General features: G+C 38.2%; 1 protein-coding gene across 3 annotated transcripts; it reads right to left on the reverse strand.

The window, feature by feature from the left end:
* Positions 1 to 9,803: 9,803 nt before the first annotated feature.
* Positions 9,804 to 12,753, reverse strand: LOC115977086. Of its 3 annotated transcripts, none has more exons than XM_031098738.1 (6): positions 12,459 to 12,753; positions 12,190 to 12,290; positions 11,986 to 12,100; positions 11,782 to 11,896; positions 10,683 to 11,591; positions 9,804 to 10,314 (listed from the first exon to the last, which is right to left on the reverse strand). In XM_031098738.1, the coding sequence occupies exons 1-6, from the start codon at positions 12,588 to 12,590 to the stop codon at positions 10,262 to 10,264; spliced, it is 1,425 nt and encodes a 474-aa protein (XP_030954598.1). In that variant the 5' UTR covers positions 12,591 to 12,753; the 3' UTR covers positions 9,804 to 10,261. The 3 variants fall into 3 exon arrangements, with proteins under 3 accessions (XP_030954598.1, XP_030954600.1, XP_030954599.1); XM_031098740.1 differs by having other exon boundaries at positions 9,805 to 10,314; positions 12,190 to 12,346; positions 12,459 to 12,538; XM_031098739.1 differs by lacking the exon at positions 9,804 to 10,314 and adding an exon at positions 10,494 to 10,580.
* Positions 12,754 to 14,169: the final 1,416 nt, after the last annotated feature.

Below are 14,169 nucleotides of genomic sequence, written 5' to 3' on the forward strand. Positions count from 1 at the left end.
CTCTCTCTCTCTCTCTCTCTCTTAAATTCTTAGATGGATTTATTACAACGTCATTTTCCCTTTTTTTTTTAAATCATGTTGAGTTAAAACAAGACTAAGGTTAGGTACGATAAATTCAGTGTTAATATATTGCATGTTTTAAACTTCAAAGCATAATTATTATTAGGGTTATACTAACGAGTGCCCTTAAGATATTGATTAATAATTCAGTTAAAGAAAGTTAGGCAAACTATATATTTGGTCCTTGACCTTTACAGCATATGTTAATTTGATCCTTAACCTTTCAAATGTGTCAAAATAATCACTGCTATTAAGTAATGGATGGAAAATACTGACATGGCTTACAGCCAAAATAAAGTATAATTTTCTATGCCACATAGATTACCATAAAAAAAATTAAAAAAAATAAAAAAAAATGTAGATCAAACAAAATCCCTAAATCTCAAACAAATATCTTTGATTCTGCCTCACTAAAACTTGATGACAAATTCAAAGGGGTTTCTTTTCCAGTATTTTTGTCGGAACCAAACACAGTAGAATCAGTACCTAAAAAACTTGAAAAGGTAGATATGGAAGGTGAAAATGCAGGGGTGACAGAGGTAGAGTGAATATTCACTAAGAAAGGAGAAAGGGGAGACCATCAAATAGCCTAAGCCTCTAGTTTAGTCGTCACTGTGATAGACCCAACAAGTAGTCTCACCTCTATGTACTCAGGCCACAACTTTACAACAAAACCCAACAAAGAAATTGGGCTATTCAACTCACAACCATAAACAAAATGACTTCATTGCACGCCTCTTATATTAGGTAGTCCCCACCAAATGGAGGGCAATAAATTTTGGAACAGTGATTGTGGGTTTTAGGATGCCATTGCAAAAAATAGGCTAACAAAGAGAAAGTCAGAGTAATTCCTGGGTTGTTGTTTGATAGATTTTCAGATATCTTTGTTTTTGTTTGAAGTATTTTGCTGATGGTGACGGTAGATTGAGGGGTTCCATTCTTTGGCAAGGTGAGGAGATGGGGATTGATTAAGGATGGGAACACAGAGAGATTTTTAATTTGTATTAGTTTAATCTTTAGGCTGCGTTTAGTTCATGTAAAATATTTTCCGGAAAATAAATATTTTCCGGAAATGCTATTTTCCGGAAAGGAAAATATTTTCAAGTATTTGGTTGTGTTATGAAAATTTTTCTAGAAAATAATTTCATGTGTTTGGTAACACTCTAAAAATGCTATTTTCCACCACCACCCCCACAAAACCCACCACCACACAACAAGAAAATCACCAAAACACCACCACCCACGCCACCACAACAACAACAACAAAATCAGAGATCAAAGAGAGAAAGTAAAAAATCAAAATCACAAACAAATTTTATTACAAAAATTTCAAACGAGAACGAGAACGAATCAGTGCGAGTGGGTTCGTCGGGGTTCGTCGGTGCGAGTGGGTTCGCGGTGTGAGTGAGTTCGTCGAGGTTCGTCGGTGCGAGTGGGTTCGTCGGGGTTCGTCGATGTGAGTGGGTTCGTGGTGCGACGATCTCTCTACTCTCTCTGTCTCTCTCTTTGCGCGTGGTCCGAAAATGGTGAGACGATCTCGATGATCGGTGACTGGGTTCGACGAGGGTGGATTTGAACGATCGGAGCGATGCAATCGTCTTGCTCCGATGCGATCTTCTTGCTCCGACGTTGGCGATCTTCTTGCTCTTTCTCTCTCTCTCTCTTCTATTTTCCAAGGCCGGAAATCATTTGAAGTGAAAATGAAAATGGAAATGATTTTCCGTTGTTTTGGCTCTCATTTTCGGTCAACTGGAAATGCTTTTCAGTTTGACCGAATTTGAAGTAACAACCAAACACCCAATTTTCCGAAAAATCATTTCCGGAATCAGTTTGAAGTCAATTCAAATGCAGCCTTAATGATGTGGGATCAAAGTGTCAATTTAATGACGTGGTTTTTTTTAAGGTTTTGCTGATGTGGTAGTCCATGTAGCAGTAATGTGGCAAAAAATAATACTTTATTTTAATTGTTAGTCATGTCAACATTTTTCATTCATCACTTAACGGCAATGACCATTTTGACCCAATATCAAAAAGTCAAGGACCAAATTGACACATTTGAAAGGTTAAGGACTAAATTGAAATATAACGAAAACGTTAGGGATCAAATATGTAATTTACCCAAGAAAGTTTAAAAAAAATAATAATATTTTGACAGTTTTTTTCATTTTCCATAAAAGTAATGTCAAAACTTTCTTAAAATAGATTATTAACCAATGTCATAAAGGCATTCGTTAGTATTTCCTTTATTATTATTTTTACTATAAAATTTATTTGTTACAGCCTAAAATTATATAGTTTAAAATTTTTTTTTTTTTCACTAGAAACAAACACACAAAAAAGAAGATATTAAATTTTAACATAAAGACACACCACGAACTCTAATTAAAAATAATGTATTTTAAAAAGCATGAATTAGGATAGAATCCTAAGTTTTCCAATTTAGAGTATAAGCCTTAAATAACCAGCAACTAATTTCCAACTCGGTGACGTGGGACAATGGCCGGGGAGCTACTTTCTAAAACCCCTTTTTTCTTTCTTTTTTTACGTGAAAGCTAAATATTGTTGAATAAAAAGAAGACTAGGGAATTATCACCTTCTCTGGACAAGATATGAGCGGGTGCAGAGAAGATGAATAAAAAAGAAGATAAATAGTTATCAGTAAGTATCACCATCAATGTTGCAGCGTGAGGCCCATTTAGCAAAATATTGTATAACTTTTCAAGGAGTTTTGCAGATCTGAGACATGGGAAAGTACGCCCAAAAGAAAAGAAGTGCAGAAGCATCCGATGTAATCAATTACAGTAATGTTTCTTTCTTCTTGATACATCTTAACGAGTTGGGAGAGGATTCGAACCCTCTGACACATAGTTAGAAAAAGTGAAAACCAAAATTTTTTTCCACAGTTGCTAATGTGATAAATTATAATTTGAGCCATATACTAACATTATTTTTATGGAAATGTTAATCAATGTGAGTTATTTTCAAAAATATTTTATTGAAAAAATGATAAAATGATAAATGTTATTGACCTTTTTTGTACATTTCCTATAAAAATAATATCAAAACTTTCCTATTATGATTTATTAACAAGGATTTGGTTTATCTTCAATATTTTTTTAACTGAAATTTTCTTTTATTTTAATTAGAAATTGTCACATAACCCATATTTTTATAGGTCATGCTAACAATTCATTTTAAAAAAATTTTGATATCACTTTTATAGGAAATGAAAAAATCTGTCAAAACATTATTTTTTTTTTTTTTTTTACTTTTCTCCTACAAACTTTATTTAAATAGATTATTAACTATAGATTATTAACAATCCGTGAGCATTACCCTATTTTTATTAGCATACTTATCTTTTTTTTCTTTTCTTTTTTTTTTTTTTTTTTTTTTTTTTTTTTTTTTTTTTTTTTTTTTTTTGAGAATGACTTATCTTCTTTTAACCGTCGTGGAAAAATATTGTGGAAAATTGTGTCCTAAACTTATTGTAACAATAATATCATCTATCAACCGCTCTGGAGTGAGAGAAACTTCGAATTGGATCAAGAATTTAATGGCTATTATTGTTTTGTGAACTACATAATTAGACACAGTTGTAATTCCCAGGCTATTGTTACATTCAATGTGGACCCAGAAACTCAAAAGACTATCTAAGCCCTAAGGAGTAAGGAGTAATAAGGACCCAAAAAGAAAAGAAAAATAAATAAATAAAGATGGGACGCACTACTCCCCAGTCCCCATCCCATTCCCATGTGACGGAAAATTTCATCCTTATCATCTCGCTATCAGGCTATTTTCATAAAATAATGAAGAAGCGACCTGAGCCAAGTGGCCCAAGTTAAATGGCTGGGTCATACCTATCAATGGGTGCAAGGCTTTATAACTCAATCCTTACACACCTCCCTTACCTTTAGACATCCAAATTTTTGACAGCCTCAACTGAAGCAAAACCCAGGAGTCTCATGATATAGAGAAAGGTTAACCATACAGCATTTTTAACAAGATTTCCTCACTTAAAAAAATAATAATAATAATTGTGGGGCCCAAATAATTTATGGACCGGGCCCATTTACCCGTGAGGAGGCCAGAGGCCCAAGCCGAGGAAGGTTATGGCCCAAGCTCAGCAGGATAGCCCTGGGATTCAGCCGAGGACAGTTCAGTCCTCGACAGACCCAAAGTCCCACCAGGAAGAGGGGTAAAAACGGTATAGGACTAAAACTAGGAAGAAAAATCTAAAATATCAAGGGAAAGATGCCCTTACTGCCATTTAATACTCTGAACCTGACAGAGCCGTATTCTTTGGCTTTTACAACCACCCCCAACGACTTTGGGTATGGGCTGATGGGACAAGTATCAGTCTTGGAAAGGTTGACCCTACACGTGGACGAAGGACAATAAACACAGGCAGATATAAAAGGAAAGATAAGTAACCTAGAGAAGGGGCTGGGAAAAATGGCTAAAAATCAGAGCCTCCCAGCCCACCTCCAGGAGAAAGATCCCAGGGGTGAAGAAAACTTAAACCATGTATGAACACCACGAAAAACCCACCGCCTGGTGACCAAGGCCTAGCCTTTCAAACCCACGCTCTACAAATGATATTGTTTGGGCCTTTTTACGTGCGAACCCAACACTGTTTAGGTTCGTTACGAATTGTGTCCCCACAATTGGTGCCGTCTGTGGGAAAGGCTTGTGTGTTGGCATAGGCGGTGGATCGAGAGAGTTCCCTTGTCATTTCTGACAACTGGTTATAGAGTTTTAGAGTAAAGTTCCGCTAAGGGCTATGTTTCTTGACTAGGGGCTACGCTTGGTAGCATTAATCGCCCGGATAATTCTAGGAGCTTGGCCGAGGAGCTAACTCCCCTAAAGCCAAGGTCCAGCGCCAAAGAAAACTAGGTTTTGGACAGAACCAAGGCATTGTATGGTCCTCGGACTCAAGCCTATGGGGAAGCCAACTACCTGGATGAGGAAAACTAGGTTTTGGACAGAACCAAGGCATTGCATGGTCCTCGGACTCAAGCCTATGGGGAAACCAACTACCTGGATGATGAAAACTAGGTTTTGGACAGAACCAAGGCATTGCATGGTCCTCGAACTCAAGCCTATGGGGAAACCAACTACCTGGATGAGGAAAACTAGGTTTTGGACAGAATCAAGGCATTGCATGGTCCTCGGACTCAAGCCTATGGGGAAACCAACTACCTGGATGATGAAAACTAGGTTTTGGACAGAACCAATGCATTGTATGGTCTTCGGACTCAAGCCTATGGGGAAACCAACTACCTGGATGAAGAAAACTAGGTTTTGGACAGAACCAAAACATTGCATAGTCCTCGGACTCAAGCCTATGGGGAAACCAACTACCTGCATGAGGAAAACTAGGTTTTGGACAGAACCAAGGCATTGCATAGTCCTCGGACTCAAGCCTATGGGGAAACCAACTACCTGGATGAGGAAAACTAGGTTTTGGACAGAACCAAGGCATTGCATGGTCCTCGGACTCAAGCCTATGGGGAAACCAACTACCTGGATGAGGAAAACTAGGTTTTGGACAGAACCAAGGCATTGCATGGTCCTCGGACTCAAGCCTATGGGGAAACCAACTACCTGGATGAGAAAACTAGGTTTTGGACAGAACCAAGGCATTGCATGGTCCTCGGACTCAAGCCTATGGGGAAACCAACTACCTGGATGAGGAAAACTAGGTTTTGGACAGAACCAAGGCATTGCATAGTCCTCGAACTCAAGCCTATGGGGAAACCAACTACCTGGATGAGGAAAACTAGGTTTTGGACAGAACCAAGGCATTACATAGTCCTCGGACTCAAGCCTATGGGGAAACCAACTACCTGGATGAGGAAAACTAGGTTTTTGGACTCAAGCCTATGGGAAACCAACTACCTGGATGAGGAAAACTAGGTTTTGGACAGAACCAAGGCATTGTCCTCGGACTCAAGCCTATGGGGAAACCAACTACCTGGATGAGGAAAACTAGGTTTTGGACAGAACCAAGGCATTGCATAGTCCTCGGACTCAAGCCTATGGGGAAACCAACTACCTGGATGAGGAAAACTAGGTTTTGGACAGAACCAAGGCATTGCATGGTCCTCGGACTCAAGCCTATGGGGAAACCAACTACCTGGATGAGGAAAACTAGGTTTTGGACAGAACCAAGGCATTGCATGGTCCTCGGACTCAAGCCTATGGGGAAACCAACTACTTGGGCAACCAATTTCTTGGATGAGAAGAAGATTGAGTTTTTGTAAGGTTGGCTACTTAATAACAATTCTAAGTTGCTCAGTCCTCGACTCAAAAACTGTAAAAGGTTAATGCCAATAGGAGTGTTAAGAAAATGTAGAAACACGTCACTATTTAGTAGCCTAGGGGGGCTGTTCATTTTGCGGGTGATATGTCCTCGGATGGTTACTTCCTACACTGCCTCGTGCATTGAGCTATCATCTCGGCCAATTTTGGGGTAAGTATCATTTTTTACAGGTCGGCATTGTTGTGCCAAACAACTCTATTAAGGTTATGGTGATATCTTTTTCTTAGCAAGCATTTTGGCCCTAAGTGTCATTGATTCAAATGCTATATTACTATGCCGAACAGCACTTATCAATACATAGTAGCGTCTTTCTCTTGGATAAGGGATTATGGCCCCAAGTATTGTACTCTAAGGTCGGCGGTATGGTGCCAGACCGACTCAGTAAGACCCATCATAATGTCCTTTCTTTTCCTGCCTAATGGGAGTTTCAGCCCTAAGTATCTTTTATTTGATTCAATATTATTAAGCCGGATTGTTTTTATAAACGCCGAGCAAGACCTTTTTTATTTAACTGGGACTTTGGTCCTAGATGTCGGTCACGGTTTAAAAATAAAAAGAATTCACAAGGGTGAATATCTTTGCATTGCGCTACTATTTCGAAAATATAGAGATAGAACATGTAAAGTAAAATGATAACAATTTTTATTAATGTAAAGATGTATTACAACGTACAAAGAGGGGCTTAAACAAGCCTATACAAAATATAGATTGCCAAAGTCATAAAAAAAGCAATACATTGGGTAAACAGTCAGATCTCTTTTTAAACTCGTTTCCGAAGTCTTTCCTAACTTTGCCTCAGTAGCGCCCATATCGAGAGAAGGACCTTCCTTAGAAGAAGATGGAGGAGATGAATGAAGAAGATGGAGGAGATGAATGAAAAGAAGGAGGAGAAGAAGAGGGAAGAGATGAAAAGAAAGAAAAATGAGCAAAAGAGGGAGAAGGAAAAGCGCCAGGATGAATCTGGTGCTGGGAAGACTAAGAAAGAGAGGTAAAAGGAGGGGCCAGTAAACGAAGAGAGGAAGAAGCAGGGGCATTTAGTCCCTGCCTCGGTCTTGACTCCTAACACGCTGGGGCCATATTAGGTATGCTCGTAAGAGAGCGGTTGGTACTGATAGTGGGTGTTCTCGACTCAGTCACGCCGAGAGTTTGACGTGATGAGTCCCTACTTCGGATTTTGGCTGAAAGGAAGGTGAGACAAGTCTTAAGTCTCCGTCATCCTTGCCCTGACCGAGCCATTTCGAGTTTTATTAGAACATGATGCTTTGAGGAAGGGTATGGTTCCTTCATCACTCGTTATAGTGAACGTATTATGATTTGGTGTATAACTGTTGGGTTAAATAAACGCTAAAGGAGGCTAAGAGTTTTAGATCTCAGAAAGATAAAAGGGTCTCTATACGAAAGTGATAGCCTCCTACTTGTCTTCTTATAGGAAGGGCAAAACAGAAGGTATTAAATTCGTTCAGGTTTCCAAAAGAATCTGAAAACAAAGAGGTGTCCGTTCCGCTTCCCCACCTCATCAGACGAACCGTCAAATGTAAATGAGTCTCATAAAGGGAAGTCATTAAAAGCGTATCTTGGACAGCCAAACGGCAGGAGCGTGTCGAGAGTAAATTAAGGGAAACACCCTGTAAACCGATATATTTTCTGGGCAGGTGGAGAACCGCCAGTATCAATGAAGGGCTAAATTAAATGAGCCATAGTAACGGCTCGGTATTACCAAAACCCACATTTCCAACTCAAAGGTCGGACAGCAGGGTTTTGAGGGGCTATTGTGGGGCCCAAATAATTTATGGACCGGGCCCATTTACCCGTGAGGAGGCCAGAGGCCCAAGCCGAGGAAGGCTATGGCCCAAGCTCGGTAGGATAGCCCTGGGATTCAGCCGAGGACAGTTCAGTCCTCGGCAGACCCAAAGTCCCACCAGGAAGAGGGGTAAAAACAGTATAGGACTAAAACTAGGAAGAAAAATCTAAAATATCAAGGGAAAGCTGCCCTTACTGCCATTTAATACTCTGAACCTGACAGAGCCGTATTCTTTGGCTTTTACAACCACCCCCAACGACTTTGGGTATGGGCTGATGGGACAAGTATCGGTCTTGGAAAGGTTGACCCTATACGTGGACGAAGGACAATGAACACAGACAGATATAAAAGGAAAGATAAGTAACCTAGAGAAGGGGCTAGGAAAAATGGCCAAAAACCAGAGCCTCCCAGCCCACCTCCAGGAGAAAGATCTCAGGGGTGAAGAAAACTTAAACCATGTATGAACACCACGAAAAACCCACTGCCTGGTGACCAAGGCCTAGCCTTTCAAACCCACGCTCTACAAATGATATTGTTTGGACCTTTTTACGTGCGAACCCAACATTGTTTAGGTTCGTTACGAATTGTGTCCCCACAATAATAAATAAATAAATAAAAATCAATTATATCTTCTTCTTTTTTTTCTCAACTTATGGCATCTAGTTCTTATATATCATCCACACAACTTCACAACAATATGTTAAGTTTTTGGTAAAAAGAGCCGTATTTAACATGAAAATAATAAGAAATCATACTAAAATTGGTGTGATGTGGTTCTTTGTCAGCCAATTCTCATTAATTCTAATCCAAGTTAAGATAGGCACGCTGGGATTTCAAAGGTATGAATTGAAACCAAATTCAGTTTGTTTTGGTTTGAACTGTTTTTGCATACTTCATTTTGGTACCGAACAAATAATTTGGGCAAAATAAATTCTACTTCATGGATTTCCACACTAGAGGCTATGCGATTATTTTTTTTTTCTTTCTTTCTTTTTTTTTTTATAGGTTTTCACCCCGAGGGAAGGGGCTTCAGAATTGTTTGGTTTATATTGAACTGAAATCCGGAAAACTCTATCATAAACAAAATTTAAAAGGGGTGTATACACATCTATTAACTAATGGGTTAAAGGAATGAGAGGGGTAACTCTTATTGTGAAATCAAGGCCAATGGGCGGTCTCAGCTGTTTAAAAAAAAATCAGAGTTTGTTAAGATGGTCAATTACTAGTGCAACATAACTTTCATATTAGTCAATCAATGGTGTCATCATGACTTTTGATTGGAGTTGTGATGTGCCTTTGTATTAGAACCTTTTTCCTCTCCCTTGTGTATATGTGTGTGTTTGTTTCTCAAAAAAAAAATGGTCACTTTTATTATGCACCATTTATTATATGACATTTTAACCATTGTAAAAAATTTTGTATCACTACAGTAATTGTATCTAGCCATAGACCATAACAAAAAATTGAAAATTAATTATTAAAAAAAAAATCGCTATATCTAAAACAACGCAAGATTATAAAGCACGCAGGCATTAGGCATATAACCCAATATATCATCAGTTTATATTAACATTTCAATAGTTCCAGAAATTCAAATCATTTCCATTGTCTTCTTCAAAGTAATTCATATATATCTGATGCTTGGCAGCGTCTCACCAGCACAACAGAAGAATTTAAAGTTTTTAACTACCACACAATATATTTACCTACAAAATCCTTCCAAATATTCATGAGATAATATCTGAATTAACGGACACAATAAACTTGTTACAAAATTTGTTTCATTCCTTCAATTGAATTTTAAGGAAGGTAATGTATACAGGATCTGGGCAAAGGAAATTTCTACAAGAGAAATAAGCCATCCATTTTGAGATACCATGAATATAAGTTCCATCATTTGAGTTTAGTGCAGTCTCTCTTTTTGCCATTGGTAAGTTACATGCAACCTATGCCAGGCCATGAATCTACAACCTCAACTTTCATCCCATTATTTCAAAAAGAACATGTCATTTGAGCTAAAGCAATAGATAAAGTGGAGTGCAGTTTTTATTATGTCAAGCTTAGATTCCCCTCCATCATTTTGTCGCATCATATCTTTCATATATTTTGTCAACAATGCTGATGTTGTCTGTTTCAGTCAAATCAGAGTCTTAAGTCAACTAAAATAACTAACAGACTACTTAATCTTAAAGAAACGAAGCTAAACTTTGCACAACACAATGCTAAATTAATCCAATTAAATCGGTTAGATGTTGTTATGCTTAAACTACTGGCTACATGTTTTCTTTCTCATTTAACTACTCCGTGTGAATGAACCAAGATTTTCTTTACAAAATTGACATTTTGCACCATTGCAGCTCGCAACCGTCTGCTTCTAGAAGTTCACAATTAGAGCTACAGAGATTTAGAGGTCAGAAAAGAGGATTTAACAACAAATGCCAGGGCATCTTGGATTTCAAAGCATATATACTACAAAAGAGAAAGATGTCTACAAACCTCGCCCTTCACTATGACCGGTAAACCAGTCAGATGGAAGCTCCATTTGCCAGCAAAATTGCCCATCATCGGGCGCCTTACGCTTCCTCATTGTTGCCTCCGAATTCTGACCTTCACCCTTTGAATTCCACTCTCTTGAACTAGACTCAAAGGGATCATTAGCAGCCTGCCTCGGGAAAAAACAGAACTCCTTTGTCTGTGGAGACAAATCACCAACCTTCCCCCCATCTTGAGAACCAGTTGAACCAACATCTTCAGTTTCACAAGCTAAACTTTTGTCAATGTTCATACACGAGTGAGAAGATAGACCCAACCTCAAAGATAAATCACATTCTCTCTCCCGTGGCTTCTCCTGGGTGTCTTGCGCAAAGCCTCTTGAAGTATTTTCAGAGTTCTTACAGGCGAAAAGGTTCTGCAAGACACCAATTTCGGCAGGCTCTGAAGTTGATGTTCTGATTGGTGTGCCAACATATATAGTATCGGAATGTGGCTCTTCTGGGACCCGGGAGCCTAATTGAGACTCTCCAGTTTGATAGTGAGTTCCATAATACAATGGATACACTGTACCCAAGTTCAATGGGGTGTTACTTTCCATGGTCATCAACTGGTTACGACCAGCAGGAACGCTCTCTAGTGAGAAAGGGTAAGTCCGAGGGGCGGTGAGGTTAGCATTTGGGTTGACATGGCAGTTAGATTCCGAAACAAAACGAGCAGAATTTATGGAAGTGGCTCTTGAAAGGTTTAACGGGTTTCCGGAGTGAACTGGCGACAACTGAGGCCGATGTTCATAAGTAGTTCTAGCAGGTGCAGAAGGGGGTTCATGGGTTCTCGGCGTAAGGTAACTCCTAGGATTAGTGTGCCTTTGGCTTCTCGAAGCCCTCACCGGAACACAGCCCAGATTAAGGGCAGCTGAACCACATAAGGAGGGAGAACAAAAAGAAACAAATACAAATTACAAACTCAAGTTTATTCATTTTGAACTAGTTCTCATTGCAAATAAAGTAAAAAACCAAGCTTGAGCTAATATACTTCCACAATGAGGAAAACCCAGAAAGCAAATTAACAAACTTGGATCCAACACAAAACAAAAAATTAGTACCTTCAATGCAAGGCGGCAAAAGCTCTCCGGTTTCAGTGCTCTCATCTCTCCGAATGATTGTGTTAATGGCATCATTTACTCTGTCCCATAGTGTTTCAGGACTCATATACTCAACCTAAGAAATGAAACTATGCAAAATCAGTACAAAGCACAAAAATGCATACTAAGATCCAATTATATCTCGGACAAGTGAAGAAGAAAGACCTCAGAATTTGCTTTGGAGTACATGATTTCTTCTGCTTTCAGAACAACGATAGGGAGCTTCTCTTGCCACTCTTTGTTCTTTTTGGTTACATCGCTGTGAGACTCATTGGCGACCCTAATCAAACACATGGTGGGCACTCAGTTAAATGCACATATAGAGGTCCAAAGAGCGAGAGAAGAATCAAAATAAAGACGACCCAGAACCTGAAAATCTGTTGAACAATGGAACCTCTCATGGGATGGTGTCTATCGCTGTGCCAAGCTCTCCTAACGCACTCGTAAGGTCTAGGGCCTGGCCTTGGCATCTTCAACAGCAACAAGTTTTAGTCTTTTTTAGCACAACACAAAATGGTGGAGAACACTATAATAAGAGAGAAAAAAGAAAGATATTTGTGGTTTTATTATTGCTGGGAAGAAGAAGAGGTAAGGGGCATTAGTTTAGTCTACATGGGTATTTAGTGTACTGGGTTTACCTTACACCTCACACCTATGGGTTTTTTGTTTCTGTTTGTGTGTGCACTTTCTTTCACTTCATTTCCCAAATTGCAATGGGACAGATTTGCTGTGTACGACGCAGGAGAGAGAGAAAGAGTAGCTTTCCCCATTCTGTTGTCTTCCCCAATAATTAAGAGAGTTTACCATAGTTCGATGTACAATCTTTTCTTATGTGTAGTAGAGACTAGACTAGAGAGGCGTCACCTCTTAAGGAAAAGGAGAGTTGAGACTTGAGAGTGTGGGGTGGGGGTGGGTATCAAAAAGTGCCAGTCTTTGTCCATCAAAAGTCTCTCTCCCCATTCCCACACCTTGAACTCTGTTTTTTTTTTTTTTTTTTTTTAACTCTGTTTGTCTATCTAGACCCATGTCATGAACCATCAGCGCTTGCCCCTCAGTACAATGCACGATTTATTTCTCGATCTGTACATTATACAAACTTTACTGAGTTATTATTATGGCATCAAAAATTTTAAAAAAATTTAAAAAAAAAACTTTACTGAGTTGTGAAAGGAAGTTAATTGAATCGACCAAAGTTACTGTTGTGTATGTACAATTGCTTCACTTTTTCTAGGTTCTCTTTGTGACATTACTTTATAAAACGCACATCAATGACTCATCATCACTTGTGACATATTCCTTTGCTCGTATTAACAAATAACAATAATGAACAAGCATCATAAGTTAGAATTTCTTGTATTTATCGAATAAAAAAAAAAAACACACAAACACATGTATTCCTCGCACCTATATTCAATGTGTGGGAGTTTTTCATTCTCTCTTACTTGTGTGTGTGCTTATTTCTCAACAAAAAAAAAAAATGTAATTATCCCACATTTGTTTAAGGGGTTATGTTATGTATAGTATAACTTATCATACTTCCCTTAAAAGTTACCATAATTTTTTAGTAGAGTTTGTAGTATCTTCATGTTTTAAAAAGATAAATGTGCGTGAACTTTAGCGAAAATTGAAAAAGAAAGAAAGAGACAAAATTCATGAGTGTGATGCTCATGAGGTGCTTTCAAAAGGATGAGTGAAAGTTAAAATTAGGCAAAAAGACATCTTTCATTCCTATATTATATGCCTATTTTCAATTTGGTTACCAAATTTTTTCCAATATTCAATTTAGTTATTTTATTGTCGAACTTGCTACTAATTTAGTCCCTACCATCGTCTCACTTATGAAAATGCCTACCTAGCAAACAATCTACAATGCTAACTACCTAATATTAAAAGATTAAATGCAATGTTGACGTGTCTAAATTTTAGTGACATTTCTTTTCCTTTGTGTGTATGCCATGTGTGTTTGTTTCTCAAAACAAAAAAAAAAAAAAAAAAAGTGTGAGCTTTAGCAGAGAGAGAGAGAGAGATCATAAGTGTGATGCTCTTCAAACGAATAAGTGAAAGTTAAAATTAGGCAAAAAGACATCTTTCGTCCCTATATTTTGGGTCAACTTTCAATTTGGTCTTCAAGTTTTTTTCAACATTCAATTTAGTTCTTACATTGTTAAACTTGCAATTAATTTAGTCTTTATTGTCATCTCACTAACAAAAAATGCCTACTTGAAAAACAGTATGCAATGTTGGCAACCTAATATTAGAATATTAAATGCAATGCTGACATGTCTAAATTTTAATAATCACATTAGTATCTTCTTCTTCTTTACCAATTTTAATTCTCAAGTTTTCTTT

Source organism: Quercus lobata, chromosome 2, assembly GCF_001633185.2.
Source record: "Quercus lobata isolate SW786 chromosome 2, ValleyOak3.0 Primary Assembly, whole genome shotgun sequence".
Taxonomy (NCBI): Eukaryota; Viridiplantae; Streptophyta; class Magnoliopsida; order Fagales; family Fagaceae; genus Quercus; species Quercus lobata.

What these genes read in the sequence shown, in the direction of transcription:
- LOC115977086 (XM_031098738.1), bottom strand. Translation starts at nt 12,590, where the DNA reads ATGGGGAAAGCTACTCTTTCTCTCTCTCCTGCGTCGTACACAGCAAAT. An exon ending in CCATAGGTGTGAGGTGTAAG is followed by an intron (nt 12,291 to 12,458) that starts GTAAACCCAGTA and finishes TTGCTGTTGAAG; the next exon opens with ATGCCAAGGCCAGGCCCTAG. An exon ending in ACTCCAAAGCAAATTCTGAG is followed by an intron (nt 11,897 to 11,985) that starts GTCTTTCTTCTT and finishes TTCATTTCTTAG; the next exon opens with GTTGAGTATATGAGTCCTGA.